This window comes from Elgaria multicarinata, chromosome 5 (assembly GCF_023053635.1).
Source record: "Elgaria multicarinata webbii isolate HBS135686 ecotype San Diego chromosome 5, rElgMul1.1.pri, whole genome shotgun sequence".
NCBI classification, from domain to species: domain Eukaryota; kingdom Metazoa; phylum Chordata; class Lepidosauria; order Squamata; family Anguidae; genus Elgaria; species Elgaria multicarinata.
Genome location: NC_086175.1, coordinates 105533100 through 105560956, shown reverse-complemented (window position 1 = coordinate 105560956; position 27857 = coordinate 105533100). Strand labels below are relative to the sequence as shown.

Sequence of the window (27857 nt, the reverse complement as noted above, 5' to 3'; positions counted from 1 at the left end):
AGGTCTGGATTGTGCTCTCAATATAAATGGTCTCAGATGCCCAGGGAGTCAAGTCAAATCCTTACCTAGTAATCCTTGAGCGTGCTTGTTGTGTTGTCACAGAAACTGCTATGGCTCATCCAAAATATTCTTCAGCCTTTCTCTCTGCTTCTGCGTTCATCCAAATCGGCAGTAGACTCCACAGAGACCACACATTGGTATGTTCTTCACTCTCCATCCTTCCAGAATAACGGCTCTGGCGTCTGTAGATCTCATTCAGATATCCTAGCAGGCTGGCACTGCTAAGTTATTTACTACTTTGGAAACATTAGCTACCTTTAAGTTTGCAAATTCAAGTTATGAATCCCCCGCTGTGGAAAACCAACTTTGGACTCGGGTCAAAAGTTCATTTTCATATGTAATTATCCTAAAAGGGTTTCAATTAATTATTCTTATTTATTTTAAAAATTTATAAACCACACTTCATCCACAGGATTCCAGGGTGGTATACACAACATGAAAAACAAATCAATCTAATGTAAATAAATAAATACATTTATGTTTTAAAAATAACTCATAAATAAATCAAACAACAACCTGTTCCGGTTAAAAATATTTATTTATTTATTTATTTGTTACATTTCTATACCGCCCAATAGCCGGAGCTCTCTGGGCGGTTCACAGAATATATATTCCTTTACTTTTTTTTTTTTTTTAAAAAAAAGGTTAGAATTCTAAAATGTTAAAATGCACCCTAAGTTAACAAATTGCTTTTTGTGAGTTTTATTTGACCTCTATGCTTAGGTTGCATTGTCATTTTGATTTTGAATTTCTTATTATTATTTACCACTTACAGGCCAGTGAAATTTCAGAGATGGGCATTTGGGGGGAAAATGTTCCCATTCTCATTGCCACCCGACTTGCACCACTCATTGGCTGGGTTCACACATCATGCTAAACCACACTCATTGTTGTTGAACTGTGGGTTAGCATGTTGTATAAACCCAGGACATTTTCCATAGGGTGGCTTCTTAACCATGCAATGTGGCTTATTTTTCTCAAGCCACCTTGAGAACCCATGGTTAGTTGTTGGGTTGTTCAGGCTGGTCACACTGCATGCTTAACAAGCCATCACTCCACTTCTGAAATCTCTTCATTGGCTTCCAATCCACTTCAGAATCCAATATAAACTTCTCCTGTTGACCTTCAAAGCTTTTCACGGTCTAGCTCCTTCCTATCTCTCCTCTCTCATCTCACACTATTGCCCCGCTCGTGCTCTTCGCTCCTCTGATGCCATGTTTCTCTCCTGCCCAAGGGTCTCTACTTCCCTTGCTCAGCTTCATCCCTTCTCTTCTGCTGCCCCTTACGCCTGGAACACTCTTCCAGAACATTTGAGATCTACAAGCTCAATCACAACTTTTAAAGCTCAGCTAAAAACTTTTCTTTTTCCTAAAGCTTTTAAAACTTGATGTTGCTCGGACTTTATACTGTTAGTTTTACCCTACCCTGTGCCTGTTTTCCCTACCCAGTGCCTGTTTGCATTCCCTTCCCCTCCTTATTGCTTTACTTTGATTTTAGTAGAATGTAAGCCTATGCGGCAGGGTCTTGCTATTTACTGTTTTACGCTGTACAGCACCATGTACATTGATGGTGCTATATAAATAAATAATAATAATAATAATAATAATAATAATAATAATAATAATAATAATAATAATAATAAATCCTGTGGAAAATGACCTGGGTTTGGACAACACCCTAACCCAAAGTTTCAACACTGAGTGTTGGTTAGTGTGTTGTGTGAACCCTCCATTGCTGCCTTTCATCCAGAAACCTAGTGCTGGGAAGAAAGCAGGAACAGGAAGAGGTGATGTGCTTCCAAATGTTCTATTGTCCTCTGCCATTGCAAAGGCAAGTCCTGGTTTTGCAATCCGTCATGAATTTCCAGTGCTTCCCTTCTCCAACATAGGACCTGGCTTCTCTCGCTCCCCCAAGCTGGGGGCCTGCCATCTGTCGGCAGCTATGAGAAAAGGCACAATGTTTAACTGGCAAAATTGCTCTCTATTTATGTATCTATGATTAAAATCCTATCAGTGAGAATCTCATTTTCAAAGCTCACTAAATCACAGAGGACTTTGTATTTTTTTTTTCATTTGAGCTTTTGAACTAGCTGATCTTGATAGATATGATGTAGCTGGTCTGGACTGCCACACTGATCCAGTACTGAAGTTCAGCTCTCATTCAGTAGGCACCTTTGGATGGAAGAAAATCAATAAAAAGCAAATTAAGAAATACTTTTTTAAAAAAAAATTACGAGAGTGATTCTGTACCTCCACCCACCACCCACCACAGGAACTGGCAGCTAAATTCCAAAAACTCAAATTCATAGGTCTGCACTCTGCCTCTTCCAATCCTCATGTGATAGATCAGAACATTATTGCCCTTTCTCAGGTTCTGAAATGCAAAACGGAGCTGAAACAGCACATTTGTTTTTCGGTGCTTCAGAAAGACCTCCTTTCCGCCCTCTGAAGCGGACGGCTTCCTGGCAGTAGGCTGTAGACTCATTCATAGGCCAGAAGGGATTCGTGGCAAGGACAACATGATCCTTATGCTTTGGCTGTCCTTGCTGTGTCAATGTCATCGATGCTTGGAACTGAAGTGATGGTGGCTTCTTAAAACAGAGGCCATGCTAGCAAGTGTTTGCATCCAGTATATGTGTTTGCATATATGCCAAACCTGTTTCTTCAAGCAAGTTGCATTTTTTTTTCTAGATTGGGAAAAAGCTTACTTTTCCTTTAAGCTATCAGAATCCTTTTACAGTAGTTTTCTGAGCTTACATTGTGAACAAACAACAACAACAACAATAATAAATTTATTTCTTACCCTCCTCTCCCTGTGGATCGAGGCAGGGAACAACATTAAACACAAAAATATCATAAAATGCATAAAACTGATTAAAAAAAACATATAACTGATACAATATTAAAATAGCAATCAGACATCTTAAAATTCATCTAGGTAGGCCTGCCAGAAGAGACACTTACCTTCAACTCGGGGCATGAATCTGGGTTTCTCCCTCCGGAGGAATATGTCCCTATCCCACCCTGGCTGCCCTCAGGACATTCCACAGAGGAGAGGAGAGAGGAGAGCAGCCAGTGCTGCTGCTTTAGTGGGTGCGGATAGGCTAGACGATGCAAAGCGAGCGCACGCACACGCACACGCACGTGCCCCAGGTGCACACTGATGGCTGCCTCCTACCTCTCCATTGTCAAGGAGATCGGCAGACCCAGCAGCAGACACCCCCCCACACCCCCTTGGAGCAGACCTCTCTCCCCAACTTGCTCTGTCTTTTGTATTATAGTGTATTTCGCTGTGTCCCCCTTTCCTGTTCAGAAATATCTTACCGATATCTTACCCGATTTAATTTCCATTAAGAAAGGAACAGTCCTCATAGGAGTTTCCCATGGCTACCCAACCCCTTCCCCCCTAGTGCTGCGTATCTGTTTTTGTGCTATTTTGAACAATTAAAGAACTTTTTTTTTGGAAAAAAAACCAACAACTTACCATCCATAGCAATGATGGAGATTTGGCCCTTATTCTGTAGATGTTTGTTTGCTCCACGGGTGCACAACCACAGACCACAGCAACTGCCACTGCTGTAAAATCCTTACCACTTCTGTTGGAGGTGTTGTCACTATGGCCTAGGAGAGATAAAAGCTCCCCATGCCTACTAACCTTGCCTCTGAGATTGTGGTGGAGAAACACCTCTCCCAACCCCAAGCAATCCCTAGTTCTAAGCAGTCAGGGAGATGTGTATTCTGAGAGTGTGTGGGTATGTGTGTCTCTCTGTGTGTATGGGGCGAGCAGTGTGTGTTTGTATGTGGGGGAGTGTGTCTGCATGGGGGCAAAGAGTGTGTGTTTGTATGTGAGGGGAGTGTGTGGGTGTGCATATGGATGAAGAGTATGGCCATGTTCAGAAGACACAAACCACGGTTTTAACTATGGTGGTTAAGCCAGAAAGCCAGGCTGAGTTCAAAAGACACCATAAAACATGGCTTTAACCAAACACCTTATTCACCGTGGTTAAATCCATGGTTTAAGGTGTCTTCTGAACACGGCTGCCTGGCTTTCTGGCTTAACCAACATGGCTAAAACCATGGTGAGCCCCTGCCAAAGGAAGTGAGGCAGGTGGCTACTAGAAGGAGGGCTTTCTCCGCTGTGGCACCCTGGTTGTGGAATGAGCTCCCCAGAGAGGTCTGCCTGGCACCTACACTGTACTTTCGTCGCCAGCTGAAGACCTTTTTATTCTCTCAGTATTTTAACACTTAATTTTAACTTAAATTTAAATTTTACTGTTCGAACTCTGTATTTTAATCTTATATCAATTTTGCTGCGTGGTTTTATCCTGGTTGTGCTTTTTATACTATATTTCGTATTTGTGCTTTTAACCTGTTGGTTGTTTTATTATGGTTTTAATTTTTGTGAACTGCCCAGAGAGCTTCAGCTATTGGGTGGTATAAAAATGTAATAAATAAAATAGAATAAAAATAAAAATAAAATGGTTTAAGGTGTCTTCTGAACAGGCCCTGTGTGTTTGTATGTTGTGTGTGTGTTTGTGTGTGTGTGTGTGTGTGTGTGTGTGTGTGTGGCCACGGCCACAAATCCATCACCAGGTGTGGCCATTGGGTGCAAAAAGTCTGTGCACTCCTGCCCCATGGCCAGTTTTTTCTACTTTCAGTCCCGGTAAAATTGTCCACATGTTAACATTGTTCCTGGTCTTTATTTCTTCAGGCTTCAGATGGGGTGGGGGTGGGGGACTGCATGTTTGAATTACTCCTCCATAGGAGGAAAATATCGATATGGAAAATATAAAGCTAACAAGTCAAGGAGAAGACTGGTATAGATCTCTCTCTGGCATTTAAATCTGATTCAGGCACTCTAAAAACATTTCCACATAGAGTGTGACCTGCCAAGTGGCAGAAGTATTATTATTATTATTATTATTTATTTATATAGCACCATCAATGTACATGGTGCTGTACAGATTACACAGTAAATAGCAAGACCCTGTTGGCAGGTGCTGCATCCTAGTAGTAACTGGGCCACCACGCTGGCATAAATCACTGTTGAAGAATGGTGACCTTCAAGTATGGACACACTGGGTCAGATAATTGCTTCCTCTGTTCAGCTATTTCCACAAGGACCTTCCTGCAGGCATACTTTTAAAACACCCGTGTACAAATCCACAGTCTATGTGATGGCCAGGACATAAAACGCCCTAAATAAGTTAGGTTCTATATATTTCAGATACTGTCTCCTTCCTCCATATTCCTAGATGATTTTAAGATGGTTGTGAAGAGCCAGCTTAAAATGATATTCTTCACCATAGCAAATCTTGAAATCTGGATCCCAGTGAAAAGTCACCAGTTTGCTACATCATGAATATCGGGATAGTCCATCATCTTTTAATTTTTATGCCACTTTTCTACAGAAAGTGCCCCTTACACACAACACAAATAACATACACACACAAATACAAAAACAAGAAATCATACCATACATCAATTATAATAATAGAACATTACAATAATAAACAATCCAAACAATTAATTTCACTAATAATCATATTATAGCATTCCAAATTAGTTACAAAAGTAGGCAATGTCAACCATGACAACACAATGTCAGTTATTATTTTTCAGTAAAGTGGAAGCCAGAACCAAATAAACCTTTCCAAAGACTTGATTAGGAAACAACCTGTAAACAGGGACACCCCCCCCAAAAAAAAACCCTCTGATCTCTCCCATGCTCCTATCTCATGCTGGTGCAGTTCCCAATGCTCCAACAAACAGCTCTGGCTGTTTCTGCAGCTTTTGGAGTTGGCTGCACTAAGATACCCTGTCACTCTGGAAACTCGGTGTTTTCAATTTCCCGAAGGCAAGGACGCGCCATGCTCCAGTCTCCCATGCTGGCTCAGTTCTCAAGGGTCCAACCAAGACCAGGGAGGTCGAGTTTAGTCTCTTCTCCTGTGTTCTGGGTGTTGCTGGTGCTTCATCCGTTGAAGGAACTAGAAGGTCTTTAGTCATAAACTGCATCTGGAATACTGGAGGTGACTCAGAAGATACGGGAAGTCAGGTGACTCATAGGCTCCAGATAGGGATGGGGGAGAATTTTGGTTGGCCCACATTTTAAATGAACCATCCTAATACACATTTCCCTAATATGCAGATTGGATCACAGTTATCAATGGGGTTGTGTACTTCTCCATATTTTGTGATGCAGTTCTCATCTCAAAGATTGTGTACAAAAATCCATATATTAGGAGTAATTGTGTATGAAAATAAATGTGAATTTTTGTGTAGTTTTTTTTTAAAAAATTCACAGACTGATGCAGAAATTGGACAAAACAGACTTATGATAGAAAGATGAAAAACTGACACAGACCACAAATAAATTGATTTCTCAATCCCTAGCTCTAATAATCTGCTCCCCCCTCCCAATATCATTTCATGTTCCTACACGGGTCTTTAGTCTTAGGAACTTGACTAGATAATTGAATCTATTTCGGGGGTAGGCAACCTATAGCCTTTGGCCTAATGTCAAAAGCCCCCTGCAAGCAATCAGTTGAGATTTCTGGGAAGAGCGATCTGTCCTTTTCCCGGTAGCTGCTGAGAGAAGGGGGATGGCAGAAAAGAAAAAGAGGTGACTTCACCCACTTCTGGCTCTGGTACCACCCACTGCTGGCATGTGGCTCCCAACAGATGGGCCCTGGCAGAATGCAACCCGAGACAAGTAAAAGGTTCTCTTCTGATCCAGAGCTAGTCTGCTAAACTCTAGAACTGCTTCCCCTACTTCGTTGTACAGACCCGTACGTTCATCTAGCTTTAGGTTTAGATAATTGTTTGCTCTTGTGGGACTTCTATATACACCTGGTGAGAATCCTGTGGGGAAATATGTGTTCTAAACGTTGGGAGCAAGTGGAAATGTTCCTGCTAATTGCTCCACATTGATGGAACACCATTCCCCCAGATGCCTGCCATCATACTTACCTAAATTCATTGCAGAAGTACTGCTGGCTTTTGTACTTCAGCACTCAAGCGGCCAGAGTATGTCAGGAAATATTTCTGATATTTTATTTTATTACTATTTTTATTAATACTTTCTTACCTCTCCTGAGACTTCAGGGTAGGATGAGGCATAAGCCCAAATAAATATTTTTTCACAAGTGTGTAAGAACTATCCAGGTCCAGTTTCCAAGACCATTTTGTGGCATGAGCAGGTCATTTTTTTGTAAAACTGAGAGGAGGGCATTTGGAGAATGGTTCAATATTAAAAGTGTTGTTGTTATTATGGTGTGTGTGTGTGTGTGTGGGCACAAACGTGTTTTAAAGACAGCACCGGGAATAGCAGATTTCTGTTGCCTATAAAAAAATGTTTCCCAGCCAAAGCAATGATCTGCCAGACATTTCTCCTACACAAAGGAGAAACGGAATTGCAACATTTATTATTTACGTTACTCCCCGAGACTTCAAGGCCAGAATGTAAAACATTGCAGAGAAGCTCAGCAAAAAAAGAAAGAAAAGGGATTCCATCCAAGCAGTTAGCAACGAACCCCCTTCAGTCATTACAAGATTGCTCCCCTGGTACTAATGTAAGTGAGTAGGCTTCTGGGTGTGCATGTAGCAAGTTGGTATGTTTCCAGGATTGAACTTCAGTGGAGGTGCCCAGGATAATTCAGATCTGTTGCTTTTCTTGAGAAGGTGGCTGCTTCATGTCAATAATTTCATTTTCCATAGGCCCAACTCCACTGGGAATTTCTCCTCCACAAGCCCCATTGCACTGACTGGAATTCTCATTCCCTTCTATGGCCCTGTTCAGAAGACAACTTAAACCATGGTTTTAACCACAGTGGTTAAGTCAGAAAGCCAGGCTGTGTTCACAAAACACAAAACACTGCTTTAACCATGGTGAATAAAGCAAAAGCCTTATTCACTGTGGTTAAAGCTGTGGTTTAAGGTGTCTTCTGAACACAGCCTGGCCTTATGGCTTAACCACCATGGTTAAAGCCATGGTTTAAGGTGTTTTCTGAATGGAACCCGTAAGTCTTATGCAGGACAATTGCCTAGCAATCTGTGACCTAGGGGGAGTCTACACCAGCCATTTATTGCAGGACTGTATCGCAGTCATCACTAACGGGCCACATGACGTTCACCTGCTCCCGCGGTGATCTTGGCTCCACCTCTCAGTTTTCCTGGAATATCCCTGACTGATTTTGTTGCGCTTTTTCCAGCTCTCTCGCTTCTATTCCGAAGAACGTTTGCGGTGTGGCCCCCTCTTTGTGAGGATGTGGCTGTTTGCCATGAGTTCCAGGCTCAGCGAACAGCCTAAATAAGTTAGGCTGGTGGGGCATGCGCATGGGTATTGGAGGTGTGTGGGAGTAGACCTGTCTGCCATTTTTTGCCACGTTTTCGATGGGTGTTTTACTGCTGTGTGCTACATATATATCTGTGCAGGAATGCATGTTCAATAGCGTATATATCCCCCTATGTGTTGCTGTGCATCTGCAGTCATGTGCATCCCTCACGAGTCATAAAAAAACCCACCTCTGCCCCTTACCATCTTCGTAGCCCTGCCCACTTCTACCAATATACATGTGCAAACGCTGTAATGGGGCACATATGTTCCCGCAATGGCACTCCTGTAATTGCGGTAAACATCGGTCGCGTGTGCCCCATGAGTGCTGATCGCGGAAGCGGGGAAAATTTGGAGCAGCCCTCTCCCATTACGAAAGGGCTGCAGGTGTAGATTAGGCCCTTGCCTGCTGCTTGTGTGGGTTTTTAAGGGCGGCTTCAAACAGGATGACTTTTCTACATGGGTATCCGTTGTGTAGAGCAGACACCTGTGTCTATTTTGCCACAGAACAGAGAAAAGAAAGCTTCACAAGAAAACAAGCATGTGGGATGTCATCTTTGCATTCCGTTTGTATATGCATGAGAAAGGCTCCTGTCTCAGGCGACTGTGGATCTCTTGGTTCGGACCTTGGTTGTCTCACGCCTGGATTACTGTAATTGTCTCAAAGCGGCTCTTCCTTTTTCCTCTCACTGCCCTTTGATCCTGGTCCAGAATAGTCCTGTTAGGACTGTTCTGGACCTTCCCCAATTTGCCCACACCTCCTTCTCTCATAGGGCCTTGCACTGGCTTCCATTGAAGGTCAGGGCCCAATATAAGATCTTACTCCTGCCCTTTAAAGCCCTTTGGTTGTACCAACCAACTTACTTTTCCTTCCTTTTGTCCTGGTATGTTCCAGGCTGGGCCACCAGATCCATGGGTCAGGCCCTCCTGACCCATTCTACCATATGGATTGCATTGTCCCAGTATCAGGCATTCCAGGACCTTCTCCCTCAGTTGTGGAATTCACTCCCCCTGCCACTGCGGCTGACTGAAAGTTTGGAGGTGTTCAAGAAAGGTTTGAAAACCTTTCTTTTTGAATAGAGGGGGTTGGCTTGCTGTTCCTGAGATAAAACATGCTGATAGTTTTTGTGTCGTGGCCATGACACATTTGATATGGTTTTTTAAAAGTTGTATTGTTATATTCTTTTAATTTCAGCTAGGTCTTTTATTAGAATTATTGTATTTATTCCTTTTTTGTAAAGTCCCTGACCTATTTTATCTTATGTACTGCGCTTTGTTAGAAAGTGCTATTATTATTATTATTATTATTATTATTATTATTATTATTATTATTATTGAGAGATCAAGTGCCCATCTGTCTACATTTGTAAACTTTATCAAGGCTCTTTTTTATGGATTCACCCAAAACACATTTCTTGAGCCTTTTGGTGAGCCGAGATGGAGTTGGGTTCCAAAATCCGCATTTTTTCAAGATTTCCAGTGGAACTCATCTTGGGAGAAATGCAAACATCAGGGAAATGTGCACACAAGATGTATATGTTTGAGGGAACTGTACACAAGACAGCATTTCAGCAATGTAAAGTTCTTGGGAAAACATATGAAGCAATGGCATTGGAAGACTTCGAAGGGCCTCCAAGCTCACACCCTTATGCAAGTCAAGACCATGCACACACCGACCCAATACAAACCAAGATTTACAAATATCACTGTCTGTCACAGGTGCAAGTGAAATGCATTAAGGAGCTGGTAGAGCAGCAAGCTTCAGATGTGACCAGATACAAAAGACGGCAGGGCTCCTGCAGCTTTCACTGTTGTGATGAAGAGGAAATTTCACCAGGTGCTGCATGCATGCAAATGACACCTGCTGAAATTCCCTTTTCTGTGCAACTGTTAAAGATACAGGAGCCCTGGCCTCCTTTCCATATGGTCACCCTACTTCAATCAGATGGTCCCAGCTATATACTATGAATGATGCCAACAGAGGGAGATAGATTACTTCATTATCCTAATATAGTTTTTTAATTTGACATGCTTTTCAAAATGGAAGATATTTTAAGGGAACTAAGGATTGTCTGGACATTACTACTTCAGATTGCTGGTGGGGTCTGAAGTGGTACATTTTGTGAACCGCCCAGAGAGCTCCGGCTATTGGGCGGTATAGAAATGTAATAAATAAATAAATAAGTAAATAAATAAAATACCCTGCTTGCTTTTCCACTGAACTGAACAAAGCAAACCCTATGCGTCATGGAGTTGGATTCAGCCTAGCCATTTCTCTGAAATGCTACTTTTGTATATGCAGGGATTTGTTTTTAAGATGGAAAACATTTGGACATGGGACACTGACCACCCTACAGTCCCACTGCAGCTTGGGGAAAAAAGCAGTGCAGAGGAAGCTTAACCACTCAATGGGCCTGTTCAAAAGATACCTTAAACCTGTTAAGGCTTTTGTAAAGCAGCAGGGTTTAAGGTGTCTTGTGTAGTGCATGTTGCTAAATCCTGCTCACTCACTAACCACCTGCAGCAGGGTGAGCGACTCTAACCGTGGCTTAACGTGTTGTGTTGCGAAAGCACGGCTTGTGGTTAGTGCTAACCTAGGGTGACCTGGTGAAATTCCCTCTTCATCACAACAGTAAAAGCTGCAGGAGCTATACTAGAGTGACCAGATTTAAAAGAGGGCAGGGCACCTGCAGCTTTAACTGTTGTGATGAAGAGGAAATTTCACCAGGTTCTCCATATATACAAATGACACCTGCTGAACTTCCCTTTTCAATACAACTGTTAAAGATACAGGAGCCCTGTCCTCCTTTTCATATGGTCACCCTATGATAGATCCCAGAGAACCACAGTTTTGCTCACTGCAGAGCCTGAAGTGTCATCTGAACAGGCCCAATTCTGTTGAATGTGTGAACTTGCTCTTACATTGATTCTGTTGGTCTGCTTAGGACGGGATGTGTGTTCTGTACATCGGTGTATATCTTTAGCAGTCTATATTTGAACAGCTTTTATAAGTGCATTATTATTATTATTATTATTATTATTATTATTATTATTATTTATTTATTTATTTATATAGCACCATCAATGTACATGGTGCTGTACAGAGTAAAACAGTAAATAGCAAGACCCTGCCGCATAGGCTTACATTCTAATAAAATCATAATAAAACAATAAGGAGGGGAAGAGAATGCAAACAGGCACAGGGTAGGGTAAACAGGCACTGGGTAGGGTAAAACTAACAGTATAAAGTCAGAACAAAATCTTAATTTAATAATTTTAAAGAAAAAATGTTTCATTTTGTTTTTATTTCCATTGTTATTGGATGTAAATAAATTGTGGAGTGGAAAGGAATGAATTGGATTGTAAGCCTGTGGGCAGTAACTATTGTAAATTTTTTATGTATGATAAAGCTTGCAAAAGCATAATGCATGATGCTGGTATTGGAAGCCTTGGTTAGAAAGCGGAGCTTGTCAAGAACAGTCACTTTTTTCATCTTCCCTTTGCTTTGCTTTCCTCTATCGGTAGTGCTGCCTGCCTTTGTGTCTCAGACTCAGCCTGTCCCAGCGTAAACAGATGCAAGCTCAGCATATGCTCCTCCTTCTCCTCCTCCTCCTCCTCCTCCCTTGTTGCCTTTGCTACGTTTACCTGTCAGAAGCAGTTGTGTCTGCTTTCCCCATCTGTAGCCCTGCAGGTGCAATTTAGCTTAGCAATACGAATCGTTGTCTCTGTGTCTGCCTCTTGCCTCCTGCGCACCAAGAGCCTGAGAGATGCCACTGGCTGTCCTGGATTACTCATGGCAGTGGGAGGTTGTGGAAAGTGGGCCATGTGGCAGCCAAGTTGGTGGAGGTGGGGTGGGGGGAGCGGAAAGAAGAGAAGATAGGATGTGTCGTCTCTCAGCACGGAAGATGGAAAGCTGTTTTTCACATTTGTCCACGTACTCAGTATGTCAGTGCAGACACAGGTTCAAAATTGTCTGGTGAGTAAACTCTGTCATCTTGGTTCTTTCTCTCTCTCTCTTTTCATTAAAGGTCTAGTGAGTCCCCTAGAGGTGTTCATGAACTCAAAGAGTGTGGAAGTTGCTCGGGGCCAGACGGCAGTCCTGCCCTGTGGCTTCACCACCAGTGCTGCGCTCACGAAACTTAACGTCATCTGGATGGTCACTCCACTCTCCAATGCCAACCAACCTGAACAGGTACCAAACTCTTTTCGGTTTCTGTGATGGGTTTAGGGCTGCTTCCTTTGTTGGGGTTTTTCACATATTGATGTTCTGAAAAGTTGAAAACAGCCAGAGAGGAGCTGCAAATGCTTGCCTTTTTAGAGTGTGAATGGTCAAACATGGATCTCTGCCTTGTGTTTCTCACGCTCACATCCAACCATTTGCGTTTGGCAAACATTCATATCTTTGTGTATTCATTTCTGCCTGTTTTCTTCTGGGCGTTTTGAGAACAAGGGCACCAGAAGTGACCCTTACAGGTGCTTGGATGCAAACCATTGGCACATTCTCGGTGTAGCCAGGCAGGCAGACATGGAAGCACAGAAGGATGGTCTCAGCAAAAATGATTTCTGCAGAATGAGGGAGTGTAGCAGACAAGGGAAATTTACAGTAACTAAGCAGTGACATAGGGTCAGGCCTGACCCACAGGGCTACTGGTTCCAGCTCTGTGATGCCTGACAGGCTCTTGGTTATTGCTAAGGAGAGACATTATGGGCTGATTGGTGAAAGGGCTTAGTTCTTGAATACGGTGTGCAAGTGTGAAAAATCATTTAGTTACTTTGTTTTCATTTTTAAAAGTTTCATTTTTTTATTATCCATTCGTTTGTTTTTCATTCTGTTTCATAACCGACTTCGAGCTAGTTTATTCATTCTCACTATTCCCATTTGTTTCTATTTTCTATTGCTTTCTATGGGAGATCCAACCAATTTTCTGGTTCCTGTAACTTTGATGTTTTCTGTCCACATGGTACCATGCACTGTACTTCTGGAAAAATCAAAATAATGAATTCCAAATGAAAGTCAATTTGTTTCTCATTTCTTTTGGTTGGAGCCCCAGTGGAACAGCTGGTACAGTTCAAAGAAATGTCACAGGGAGTGGGGGTGGAGAGAGAAAATGGGCAGGCTCTGTTAGTGATGGGATGAAAATCTGCCTGGGCCCACGAGGGCAGCAGATGCCCCTCGTGTCTGGGCCTCTGTCACCCGCCGGACACACCGGACAGATTTTCACCCCATTGCACCTGCAGATAAGGGGGGCACATGTATGGGTGGAACTCAATTCCACCCTGACATGCACCCACCTTTTTGTCCTTTCCCCCACTGCGGTAATGGTGGTTGCCATTAACACAGGGGGGTGGGGGAAAACACAGTTTCCTCAGACCTGGGGAAATTGTGTATTTTCATCCTCTGCTTTAGTGGAGGGTAAAAATCCGTGATTTCCCCAGCCTTAGGGAAATTGTGTTTCTCTCCCCTCCACATACTGATAGGGTGGGAGAAACGTCAGTTCCCTCCCCTATGCCAATCATGGCCTTTAACGCCATCTCAAGTTAAGAGGGCCTTTAAGGCCACAATTGGCATGGGGATGGGGGGAAGGGAGGCAAAGTGCACTATCCGGGGCCTCTGGAAAGTGTGCCATTTCCCCAGCATGCTAATGGTGTGCCAGGGGAATTGCATACTTTCTGGAGGCCCCCGAAAGTGCGCTTGGCCAGGCCGGCTCCTGGGAGAGGGCGAGCCAGACAGCGCTTGGTGAACTTGTGGGGCAGGCGCCCTGTGAGCTCATCATCCCCTAGGCTATGTGTTTCTTTTTAATTGCAGACTTGCCAAATTTCAGATAGACAGGGGAAAAGGCCCCTATTATATAGACAATTACTTTGTTTCATCTTTCAGTATTTTAAAATCAGATGTACACTGCTACTCTGGAATGGTTATTGCATGTGGGTATAGATTTCGTTTGACACCATTATCCCCAATGCTTTGGTTCCGCATTGGACTACTTCTCCTACACTGCAGTATCATATTGGATGACTAACGAGCAATCAGTTGCTAAAAAATCCAGCTAAAATAGACTTGAGTGAAAGTGTGTGTGTGTTTGCTTCAACTATAGGTGAAAGTTGCTGTTCTTTGTTATGGTGGTGTTCTATAAAAACGTATAATAATTAGGCCTGACAAATCTGCTAATTTCAGTTTCTCTCAGTTTCTTATTTTTCTAGTCTCAGGTTTGGTTCATCCCAAACTTTGATATTTTTTAAAAAAAACATTTGCATGAAAACTCATTTGTATTTTTGTCTGTACATGTATTTTTTATGCAGTTTTGCTGAATATACATGTTTTAAAGCAATTTCCCTATTATATGGTGTTTTTAATGTTTGTTTCCTTAATATATGCATTTTGTATGCATTTTTTTGATTGGAGAACTCTATTGCAAAATTCAGAGGATTGACGAATTCGAAGGATAACTGAGTTTCCATTCATGTATTGGTTTCGGAATGTGAAATTTTGTAAGTTTGCATTACAATGCAAACCAAATAAATTTCTCCTCCATCCCAAATGATAACACATGCATACAACAGTAAAAAAGAAAGAAGGAAAAAGAACCACACAAAAAAGCAACTTGATGCAATTCTGAATACAAAGTGTTCATACTAATGCATCAAGATTAAGGATGGATGAATCTGCTTTTGTTCAAGCACAAGTTTGTTCCATCCTGTTTCTGTATCAGTTTGCAATTTTTTGTAGGCATTTTCCCCAGTGTGTGTCTTTTTGTATGCTTTAAAAATAATAACCAGAGAATTGTATCACAAAATTCCAAAGCAGTTGGCAATTGCAATGAACTGCCAGTGTGCAAAATTTAAAAATAAAAATCTGGAACAGCGGAGGATTCATAATTCATTGGATCTACTTTGGGAACAAAACCAGGTAATGTAGAACTCCAAAATCCAGAGAGCCATTCACTTGTGGCCAGCGTAATTTGGAAGCATTCCTGCTCATAAGCCTCTTTGAATTCTGCTTCCAAGAGGAAAGAAAGACAGATAAAACAAACTACGTCTGAGTCTTCCCTTTAGGAAGCACTTCATTGTAGTTTTCCTGATATCAGTTAAATCGACTGTGCATTTCTCTGTGGTAGCAAAAGTAGAAATGGAGTACATAGTAAGGATCCAGGCGCTCCATATGCTCTGTAAACCATTGTTGTTTTTGAATCGCACTAAAACCACGGGGCATTGAAACTTGTGCATAATGAGCAAGGAAGCCCATATTGTAACCTTTACTTTGCTTGAGGCCGTGCTATGTCTTTGTTTTCCAGGTTATTTTTTACCAGGGCGGTCAGATTTTTGGTGGTGCACCCCGATTTTATGGGCGTGTGGGGTTTGAAAAGACGATGCCAACCACCAGTGCCTCCATCTTCATCAACAACACCCAGCTTTCGGACACTGGGACTTACCAGTGTTTGGTCAACAACTTACCAGACCGAGGAGGGCGGAATATTGGAGTCATTGGGCTCAACGTCTTGGGTATGTGCTTTGGAGGAGCAACCTCTGGCAGATGAACAAAATAGGGATGCACTCTTAATGATTTTCAATGGGAATGAGTAGGTCTGCCCTGTTAGTTTGTTGGAACAATACATTTTTAGCTTACTATATTTATCTACTCACTTTATGTACATCGTCTAAACTTTGATTTTCAAAGCAATTTACAACATAACACATCTAATATTGTCTAGCTTGGAAAAAAGTAGGCTAAGTGGAGACATGATAGAGGCTTACAAAATTATGCCTGGTATGGAGAATGTAGTTAGGGAGACATTTTTCTCCCTCTCTCAAAATACTAGGACCCAGGGTCATCCCATGAAACTGATTGGTGGGAGATCCAGGACAAATAAAAGGAAGTACTTCTTCACACAGCGCATAGTTAAATTATGGAACTCACTACCACAAGATGTAGTGAGGGCCACCAGTCTGGATGGCTTTAAAAGGGGGTTGGATAAATTCTTGGAAGCAAAGGCTATCAATGGCTACTAGCCCTGATGGTTGTATTCAAGGCAATAATCCAGTATTCAAGGCAATAATCCTGTGTGCAGCAACAACCTATGAATATCCCAGTTGTTGGTGTCATGTCCCAATACGGACATTTTGAGTTAGTCAACCCAAAGTTAATCTAAGAACAAACCACAATTTGCCACCGAATGCTGTCATTATATGTGAATCAGATCTATATGTGTGAAGATGATCCCTGAAATTGCTAGGGGTGAGGAACAAAGGAGTGTGATGCTATATCTCCACTACTAGCTCTCCTACATCTCTTTCCCAGGTCTTATTTGCGAGTCACTGGCCGCTCCACAACCCTTGAGTGAACATAGTGCCAAACTGGATAAGAGAAGATTGAGGGGAGACATGATAGCACTCTCCAAATACTTGAAAGGTTGTCACATGGAGGAGGGCCAGGATCTCTACTCGATCATCCAAGAGTGCAGGACACGGAACAATGGGCTCAAGTTGCAGGAAGCCAGATTCCGGCTGGACATCAGGAAAAACGTCCTGACTGTTAGAGCAGTACGACAATGGAACCAGTACCTAGGGAGGTTGTGGGCTCTCCCACACTAGAGGCATTCAAGAGGCAGCTGGACAGCCATCTGTCAGGGATGCTTTAGGGTGGATTCCTGCATTGAGCAGGGGGTTGGACTCGATGGCCTTGTAGGCCCCTTCCAACTCTGCTATTCTATGATTCTATGAAACTAGACATGATGCACCATGTTAATATTGTTAATGGGCTATATTTTGTCAAATTTGTGGCATATGGAAAGTTAACCATCTCTGATAAAAAATCTCCTTGTGAGTAGACAGCAAGTTTCTATAGGTGACTATAGGTACTTGCCTTCTGGGCTTTATAGCTGCCACGTAGAGTGGTGGGGAGGTGATTTTCACTATGGGGAAGAAATTCTTAACTGTTCCCTCCCTGTGTGCTGCAATCTTGACAAACGTCCACCCCCATGGCAGGTATTAACAATAAAACAGCAACAACGCCATGGCACTTCAGGTGATGCATTTAGCATAGTGTCTAGTTACTCAGCACGTAGAAGTGTAGTATATCTGTAGCCCAGCCCCTTTAATTCTAGAAAGCCCTGAAAGAGGAGACTGTTACACCTTCCTTCCTTGAAACTGGAGGTCTGCCTTATAAGTGCATCCAGCATGGAACAATCCAAGGCACTGATGGGACAGAACTTTGGGCTATAGGAGTTCCAAACTGGCTTTGGGGATGGGTTGGAATTGGGATTGGCAACAAAGCCCTGGGGTATAAGCCCCAAACAAGGTGAGACTCCTCCTTCCCTAGACATGCTGTAACAAGTCTTGGAAAACTCTAGCTCAGCGATGTTTGAACCTGTTTCAGCCTGGAGCCTGAATTTAATTTCAGAGAAGCTCTTGCAGGTGGGTTGGGGGAGAGGCACATTTCAGTGGAGGACAGGGCCAGAGGCAAAACGGAGCAGGGGCCAAATGCCAGCCTATTTTAGCTTAAAGCGTTTCTTGCCAGTATCTATGCCTTAGGAGATGCGTTTCAGTCTTTGAAAAAGGGGCCAAACCTCCCAAAAGCCAGGATGCTACTGAATGCATGGTGCTTAGTGGAAAGGGAGTGTGGCCGAGGAAAGGGGACGTGGGCATCTGGGGAACCCTGGAGGGTCCAGACCTGAGGTTCTGCACCCCTACTCTAGTTAGTAGTACAATTATACACTTCCCTAGAAGAGAAGGGAGAATTTCACCTTGTCTCATCATAGTTTATAGCGACAAGAAAAGCTGCAGCTGGCTGGTTTTTTCCTTCTCTGCCACTGTTGTCTTTAGATAAAGGACCCTTATCAGGCTGTGGGCCAGGTGAACATGGGCGCCATTGGCTCACTAGCTCACAGTCAGCCGGCTTCCAAACCTATTCCTGCCGTGCCTCACCGGGGGTGGAGACAGGGCATGGTCCAAAATAGGCAAGGTTGAGTTCCAGGGAAGGCAGATCAGGATCTGAAGGGCAAGAGGCCACGATGCAAGCAGCGATCTGGAGAAAAAGAGCAAAGTCTAGGCAGAGTCCTCACAGTACAGGAAAACTGCCCAGAGGCCCAAGTTTGAAAGGACTTGCTGTGATGGGATTTGTAGTTTAGATGGTGCCCTTAAAACTCAGAGCTCAGTTTACCAGGCATAATTCATTACAGAGTACTAGTGACATAGAAAGTAAAGCCCCCACCCCACACACCCCACCTCATAGCTTCCTTTCTTCTAGCATCTCATGGCCTCTTGTTTTCATAGGTATAAAATGAGTTCTACGTTCTTTTGGGATATCCTGTTTACCGCCATATTTCCACCATCAATTGTTTCCTGAACTCTCCCTTCATTCCTACAGTACGTCTTTTCCACTTTCCTTTCCTTCTGTGGTCAAGTTTTGCCTCTTTCTTTCAGCAACCCTTTCTTCTATTTCTTTCAGCAATCCTGCCTTTGAGTTCTCTGTCCCTCAGCTTCTCTATCTCTGGCAAACTCTTTTCACTCAGCTTTCTGGTCCTCTGCTTCTGTATCTGATCATACACCTCCCCCCCCCCCCCGGTATTTCGCCTCCTCAAGCAACATTCACTTACCTCACAGAAGCTAGACTATTTACAACGTCTTTTGTTGTGGAGTTGATGTTTGCTAACATTCTATGACATAACAGTTCAGTAATAGAATGTTCACAAACATCAACTCCACAAATCCTTTCGTGCATGAGGCTGAGTGAAATTTTCCTGAAATGACAGCCAAACATGGGGTCCACAATTCCACCCTGCCCCCCACCAGAATACACTTCAAAGCAAAGCGATGTAGTTTTGGGGGGCATTCTGGGGAATTAAACGTGATGGCCAGCGACAGTAAGGAACCACAGGGAATGCCCATGAGTTTCCTCCTGATCATAGAATCATAGAATAGTAGAGTTGGAAGGAGTCTATAAGGCCATCGAGTCCAATCCCTTGCTCAATGCAGGAATCCACCTTAAAGCATCCCTGACAGATGGCTGTCCAACTGCATCTTGAGTGCCTCTAGTATGGGAGAGCCCACGACCTCCCTAGGTAACTGGTTCCATTGTCGTACTGCTCTAACAATCATCAATATTCACCTTTTCATGAAAATGTGAAAAGGGGGAAGGCAGTTTCATCTCACACTTTCCCCCATGCTGCCATCAAATTCAGGCCAAACTTTCAGAAATTTGAAAATTCAGCCCAGCAGTAATTACAATACAGATCACAGCAGTAGTGCTTGTGGAACTGTACACAAGTGGGGAAAAGGGCTATGAAAAGGGAACGTATGTACATGGTCCATTTTTATCACTTCCCGAACAGTGTTTATATGTAGTGCTTCCAAGGACCTACTCTCCCCGCTAGTAGTGCTATCTTTCTGCATAAGGAATAGCGTTACCCCTCCCGTCTTTGTCGAAATAACAGAATTTGGCTTGAAGCAAAGACTTTTAATGATATCTTTATTGTTTTAGCTGGTGGGGAGCTGCAGATGTTGTTCTTCCCCGTAGAGGACACTAATCGAAAATGGCCACAATTAAGTCAGTGGTTATGACTGAGTTAACTCGCTAGCTACAAAAGCCTTAGCAGGTGACCTCGCCTGTTGCTCCCCTATTAGTCTCAAGCCATCTGTATCTTTTGCCTTCTCAGCCTGCCTTCTTACTTTAAAAAAAACAACAACCCAAAATTGTCCATACTCTGCTGCCTACAGTCCATACACAGTTCCTGATCTGTCACTCTGCCGTCTTCTCTCATTTGCAGTTCCTCCCTCTGCCCCGGTCTGCAGAATTCAGGGCTCCTTGAACATTGGTAGTGACATCACACTGACCTGCAATTCAGAAGAAGGCATCCCTCGGCCAACCTACCATTGGGAAAGAGTGGACAGTGCTCCCAAGCTGCCTCCGACAGCCACACAAGGTGATCATGGCGTCCCTCACCCCAGTTCCCCTGCCCAGTGGTTTACATGTCGCGTTGCTTGTTCTGCTGTCACAGTTTGGCCCAATCTGGTGCCCGATTACTTACGTTGGACAAAAAACACCCGGTCCAAGGAGGTCATGGAGGGGAGTAAAACATTTAACATTATGGTGATATTAGGGATGTGTGAATCAGCAAAACCCGAGCTCGTAAAAGTTCTTCGGATGCCATCTCAATGCTCATTCCAAGTGAAGTCTTTATCAAATTGTGAGCTTTTTTTCCCCTTCTCGCAGGAAAATCTGTGCGTATTTGTTCCAATTGTATGCATCAGTCGTACATATTCAACTGTGCAGATTCTTCTCCCATTTATTCAAGTTTATTTGTGCAGTTTTCTCCCCCCCCCACCCACACACACATCAAAATTCTCATTTTTTCATGCACATTTTTCAAATTGCCGAACACATTTTTGGGGGAACCCAAATCATATTGCAGGTCAGAAATGTACGGTCTTCGACTGGAGATTGTGCTTGAGTCCATGTTTGTTTTAGAAGGGTAAATACTGATCTAAAACAAACTGAAACAAATTTCTCATACAACCCTAGATGATACACCTGCAAAAACTCAATAAAAATAAATAGGGGGGAAATGCCATGTTCAGTGTAATAAATGCAATCGAGCCTGTAGAGCGCTGGGTGCCCTCTAGTGGAATTTCTAATGATGGTATTATTAGTAGTATTTTAAAAATCCGTGCTAGCCAACCTTATGGGCAAATTTGCCAGCAGTGAAGTCAGAAGCATGAAATATTGTCACTGTAGGGTACACTACAGAACAACACCTGTCCCTATGCAGCAGAGGCAGACCATGAGTACAGGTCTGATTCTCTGCCTTAGTTGGCTTGCAAGACTGCGTGCAGGTTAGCCGTCCTTTGGTTAGAGATACATGTTGCATGTCCATCGGAGATCAGAATGAATGGTCCATTCATCTCTTGCATTGCTGCTGCTGTTGCCAGACTAGTCCCTGAGAAAAGACCCGGGAAATGGTTTGCAAAGTGTGTAGGGTGAATTTGAGCACATGGATGAAGCTGTGATGTGATAAGTAGACTGATAGATAGCACACTGGCTGCAGCACATGATAAATATCTTTCTAAAAATGCCCAGGGAGAAGCAGCATGTCCTGGGTAACTGTATGGAAAAAGTCATGGCTTCCACCATTCCCCACCCCACACCCCTAGATAATGTTCCTGGTAACCTCAGAGGTCCATTGCATGGAGGGAAAGATGGCTACCCCATAGGTACATGGTGGAAGCCATCTTTTTTCCAATACAATTACCCAGGAGGTGACAACATGTTACTTTTAGAGGGGGGAATATCCCACATGGCAGCTGTGGCACTTTGTAGCTGCTGCAGAGAGCTTTAAATAGTAAAAAAAAAGGAAAAGAAAAAAAGACATTAAAAAAAAAACAGGAAAAACACACAGAGCCATTGGGTCACCTCTTTAAACTATGATGTCTGCTCATTAAAAAAGTGCAGTAAATCACATATCCATTATTCCATTCTGAGGACAGGTTGGTATGGGAGAATTTTAAAACGTTTGCATTAAAAAAAATGAAGCGAATTAAATTCTCCCCCATCTTTAGTCAATACCTCTTAGCAGATGGAGAGCTCTCACATCAGGAAGAAGAGGTCTAGGCTAGGATTATAGCTTGTCTTTTGTTTTTAAAGGTTTCCTCACTCATTCATATTTTATGCGCATGGTAGACGGGTATCCAAACTGATCGGGGATCAATGATCAGCCCTGCGCCAAGCTTCCTGTCGTGGCAGAGAACAGAGCTGCCCCTTCGGGAGACAAAGCCCTTCAGGTCTCCCCATGAGCTCTGATCAATGGATGCGTTGACTGGATGAAACTGAGAATCATATCCAGACAACTAGGGCCCTTTCTACACCTAAGGAAGGGGGGATGGGCCCAGACTTACCTGCTTCCGGGATCGCCCCATGTGTCTAAACGGAAGTGCAACATCCCAGATGGGATGTCGCGCCGGCCATTTTTTTTTTTTAAAAAAAAAGGAGTCAGAGTGCACTTGTGCTCCAGCGCAAAAGTTTTTTTTTTTTTTTAAAAAAAAGCCCCAGTCTCGTTCCCCACTCCCAATGGCCCTGGACTCCCCCCACATCCCGGCTCTTTCCCTCTGCTGACCCCTGCTACTCATGGGGAGGAGGGAAGAAGCCAGGACAGGCGCCCACCCTGCCCGTGGTCCTCGGGATCGTCCCAGGACCGTGGGTAAAACCAGGATAACTAAGATCTCAGTTATCCTGGGGAAATGGAGGGATCACCCTTCCCTGCTCCCAGGATCCCCTGTGTATCATTTGGATGCACAGAGATGATCCAGGGATGATCCCTGAAAAAAAGGCTGGTTTAGAAAGGGCCTAGTTGTCCACGCTCCATCCACTCCACTAAGCATATCACGTGAAGAAATTGCTCAGGTGTGCCTGTATTTCTTTATTTGCAAAACCCTTCAGCTTCTGTTAGCCACAGGTAGAAGGACGAGGAGCTGTATGGAACACTGAACACCCCCATCTTTGTTTAGACCTCCTAATTGCAGGGATGGTTCTTGATTCAGGAATTAAAGGTGTGTTTTTTTCTTCTGGGAAAAAAGAAAAGAAAAGTGGTTGACAAGTGGTTACTTGTTAAAGCAACAGTTAAGATTGCTGATGGCTCTTGCGAGTTGCCTTGCCTTGCTCACTAGGTCCTAAGCTTTCACATACATAAAGAATAATAATAATCTTTCAGAAGAAAATGTCCACTGTAAGCTCCTTAAACCCTAAGCTTATCTGTGTCTGATGCTTTCATCTCTAGGTTGTTTTCTAATTTATCTCTTAAGAGTCTTGCAAGAATTTACAATTTACTGGATTTGCCTTTTCAAGGCTGTGGTGGAGTGGTTGTCTCCCCTCACACGCACCCTAATTTAATTTAGATCTTTTCCCTCCCCTCTCATCTAGATCAAGTTCAGGGTACAGTCATTCTGCGCAATATTAGCACTGCCTCCTCAGGACCGTATCAGTGCGTGGCTACTAATGCCATTGGAACCAGCACCTGCGCGCTTGAAGTTCAAGTGATTGCACGTAAGTCCGTTCTAATAGTGAAGGGTGTGGCGCTGGTGGACTTGTAGAATTACATCTAATTTCTTGTCTAAATAAAGCCCTGTTCTGCTGGGTTGTTTTTTTATTATTATTATTTAGAATAAATGAGATCAAACTGGAAATTGAGGAAGAAACGTACTTTAAAGCAAATCGATGGAAGCTCAGTGTTTCAGGAAGCTCATTTTTGTATTGAGTATCCAAACAACCTGTAACATGTTGAGGTGGGGAAGAAGGCTTAAAGACACTTGCGCACACCCCTTCTTTTTTGCCCTAGCTCTCAGCAGACATTATGGCCAACAGTCCCTAAACCCACCAAGCTCATCATGGCACTCCTTTCATCTTGGTACAAAGGGTGAGCACCCAGCTTGCCCATGCCAAAGGCCGTCCCTGAACAGGCATGTGGGCTGTCAACAGGGCATTATTTCCTGCAGGAGGAGTGTATTGCCTTCCCCGCCTAACCCCCTATAGTAAGCTAGTTCATTAATTATAGAGACAAGGGAAAAGCAGAAGAAAGATTGACTTCATTCTGTTTTCCCAGTCTCTGCTGTAATGTAAGAAAGATCTCATTGATCTTGGTTGCAGTAAGATCTGTAAGTCCCAGATAACCCTCTCCCTGGGATTCCCTACTCCTGCTAAGAATGAGATTTTGGAGTCCCATTTTAGACATTGGAAGTGGATATACCGTATTTCTTCGATTCTAAGACGCCATCGATTCCAAGACGCATCCCATTTTTAGAGATGTTTATATGGGGGTGGGGGGAAGTGTGTCTTAGAATCTAAGAAATATGGTAAGAAAGCAAGACATAATCTTCTGTAGTGCATGGAATGTCTCTGTATGTGTGGGAATTTGCGGGTCGGATCCGGGCCGAAGTGAACTGGAAGGGGTCAGATCAGGCTTGGAACTCTTTGGACCAATCAAGATGATGCAGCAAAACAGCCTGGAGAGCCGGGTGCCCGGCTTTCCTGAGTGCCTGCCGAGCAGTTGCCCTCTGCTCCTTACATGGATCCATTGCAAGTGCCCACAGCCATCTGCGCCTCTTCAAGGAAGCTACCATCTATTTCCAGATAGAAAATTCTGTGGAAATGGCAGCAGTAAAGCAGCCATGTACTCAATATTATGCCTGGACCAGGAAAACTGGGTATCTGGACAGCCCATCACATGCCTGAATAATTCAGACAGCTGAATCTCACTTCAATCTCACTTTGGACCAAAGCAGGCCGAGGCTGATCAGGGCTGATTTGGAAGCTCTGAATCAGCCTCCGAAGCGGATGGGGGGGTCAGTCTGTGCACAGCCCTAGCTTTAACCACCCTAAATAATTTGGTGTTGTCAGGAAACTTCACCACCTCATACCTCACCCCAAATTCTAGATAAGTTTTTTTAAAAGAACTGATCTCAATACAGATTCTTATAGGACCTAGCTGTCTCCTGTGGTCTCAGACTAGATGATTGGTTGGGTGTGAATTTTGGAGTGATATGTATCAAGCCAGGAAATACCATAGGATGGATGGATGGATGGATGGATGGATGGATGGATGGAGATAGATATATATATATATATATATATATATATATATATATATATATGAAATACCACTAGTCTCTCCTGAAGCTGAACACCTCCTGTGGTTCTGTGACCCTGCTCTGTATTGTTTTTCTGCTCAGTTTTCTCATGTATTCCATGTTCCTCACAGCCCACCCTCGGAGCATCGGCCTGATTGCTGGAGCTGCAGCTGCAGGGGCAGTTGTGCTCATTGTCTGCATTGTCTTGGTGGCCGTCACACTCTTTTATTGGAAAAACAAACACAAGGAGGAAGAGGAGGAGGAGATTCCCAATGAGATAAGGTATGGCCTTGGAGAAGTCACTTGTCTGCCCTTCCTTCCTTCTTTCCAAGCAGGGATGTTACACTACAGAAGGAGAAGAGTGGATCCCATAATTGCTTCCTAGATGAACTCTATAAATTATAATTATATTTTGGCATACAGGAATCTCATACCTGATTCTTCCATGGCTAGCAGTAGTGTGGTCACCCAAGGTCAGGGGAGGTGGATACGGGGCATAAGAACAATGCCAGCTCCACTCACAATCTCTTTCTTCAGATGTGAACCGCCCAGAGAGCTGTGAACCGCCCAGAGAGCTCCGGCTATTGGGCGGTATAGAAATGTAATAAATAAATAAATAAATAAATAAATAAATAAATAAATAAATAAATAACGTTACCAAGAGTGGCATGTGAACATATACACCGCTCTTGGTAAGAGCATAAGAAGAGCCATGCTGGATCAGACCAGGGCTCTATCTAGTCCAGCATTTGGTTCACACAGTGGACAACCAGTTGTCATCAGGGAACCGACAATTAGGACATGAGTGCAATTGCACCCTTCCACCCATGTTCTCCAGCAACTGCAGTTCAGAGACATACTGCCTTTGAAACTTGAGGTAGCACATAGACTTCAGGACTCCAAGAATTTGGTAATCTGAGAACTGCCCCTTGATCCAGAGTGGAAGTCAAAGGCTAGTGCTAGCCTATTTGGCAAGAAAGAACCCCCTACTTCCATCCCCATTTAAGAGGGGAAGAAGATCAAAAAGACCCTCTGACCACCATTACCGATTTCATTTGTGTTCTCTCCAATCTGAGCTTTGGCAGAATGATGCTGGGATATCAGGCCAAAAACAGGAATGTAAAACCTAAGGTGGTGATGTCAAAGTGGTAACATGGTTGAGCAAACAGGGCATCATGAGGTGAGTTATTGTGACGCTTTGTTTTTCCCTTCCCTTGTACTTCACCAGTGAAAGGCAAGAGAGTGTTTACCTTCATTCTGGGGATGGGAGTGCTAAGAGAGGGTCACAAATGCAACCCTAACTATGTCCTCCTGTTTCTCTAGGGAGGATGACCTGCCGCCCAAATGCTCTTCATCCACAAAAGCATTCCATGGGGATGCTTCCTCGTCAGAGAATGACACTCTCACTTCATCCAACACCTACAACAGCAGGTACTGGAATGACCCCAAAGCCAACCATGCCACAGACTCCTTCACCCGCCTCAACAATGACGCACGCCAGCCCTTCTCCCGCTCTGGAAGCACCAATGCCCGGCCCGTCTATGCCAACGGAGGCCACCCAGCACCCCCTCCACCCAAGACATTGGTGGTGACAACCAACACAGCCCCCTCTCCGCAGGAGATGGCCAGGAGCAATGGCTCAGTGAGCCGGAAGCCAAGGCCCCAGCATACGCGCTCCTACGCAGTGAGCCAGGCGACACTGGAGAGGATAGGTGCCATGCCTGTCATGGTGCCGGCGCAGAGCCGAGCTGGCTCTTTGGTGTAGGAAATGGCTGTGCTTCTATGGAAAACGAGGACCTGTTGCACTGTGTGTGAAGACCTGGCCAAAACAAGAGACCCTCCTCTTCCTCCCTGAAATGAGTTGAAGGGGAAGATCGAGCCTCTCCTCTGTGCTCTTCCCCATCCTAGTCAACTCAGTCCCGCTGGTGTGATGGTCCCTCACTTGCAACCCCACCCTCATGATCTCAGGGGGCTCGTCAGCTGTGCCAAGGCCAGAGGAAGAGCCACACACAAGGCGTCACAGCGGAGATGATGCCACGCTGGGTTTCTAAGTGCTGCCTAGTGTGAAATTGAGGGCGCTACCACGAGGATGGTGCGCAAGCTGGGGTTTGGAGAGCCTGACGGCCGGGAGACCTCGAGAAGGGAGACCTCAGCAGCCTTCAGGATGGCACACTGACTGCTTGGCTCAACACGGGTGATGATATTGGGGGGAAGTGGAGAGAGGCTGGCCGAGCCCAGCTGACCACAGAGGGAAAAGGGAGAGAGAGAACTGTGAGCCAGGTCAAGGAAGGGGGCAGGCGGGTTGGGAATTGGCTTGAGGGTTATGTTTTCTTCTTTAGTTCGTCCTTTCCATCCCTCTCTCCTCTCTTTGCTTTCCCCTTTCCCCAAACTGGATGCTCCCCCCACTTCCTGCACTAGTCTTTTGGATGCTTCCAGCACCCCATTGTCACCTCCATGGAAACCATTGTCACCCTGGCCTCACTCCCTGGTGAGCCGCTTGACACCAGAATGTGCTGCTGCTGCTGCTGCTGTTTGCTGCTGTCGAGAAGTGGAGTCCGGGGAGGGCATGGCATGGGGCGGAAAGCTGAAGCCTTCATTGCTTACAAGAGCTGCTGTGTTTTTCCGGGCATTCGTGGCTGGCGTTTTCCAAAGAGCGGAGCTTCCAAGCTTTGGCATTTGCATGGCGGGATCCCCCTACAGGGCTGTTTGGGGCTGACGGTTGAACATTCGCACATTTGAGGCATCCCATTTAACCCTTCCCTCATTGGATATTTGGGGCTTATTATAGTACCGGGGGAGGGAAATACAGAGAACAAGAGAGCAAGGAGCAGCAAAAGGATGGCTCATGGCTGCAC

At 44.1% G+C, this 27857-nt stretch overlaps 1 protein-coding gene across 1 annotated transcript in view; it reads left to right on the top strand.

Annotated features, from left to right (window-relative positions):
- IGSF11 (immunoglobulin superfamily member 11) overlaps positions 1-26969 on the top strand; it is a 201938-nt gene extending 174969 nt beyond the window's left edge. The window contains exons 2-7 of the mRNA XM_063126942.1: positions 12420-12583; positions 15684-15891; positions 20154-20309; positions 23300-23422; positions 25134-25284; positions 26326-26969. Coding sequence (XP_062983012.1) covers positions 12420-12583; positions 15684-15891; positions 20154-20309; positions 23300-23422; positions 25134-25284; positions 26326-26767 — 1244 coding nt within the window. The 3' untranslated portion in view covers positions 26768-26969. The remainder of the gene's footprint in view (positions 1-12419; positions 12584-15683; positions 15892-20153; positions 20310-23299; positions 23423-25133; positions 25285-26325) is intronic.
- Positions 26970-27857: the final 888 nt, after the last annotated feature.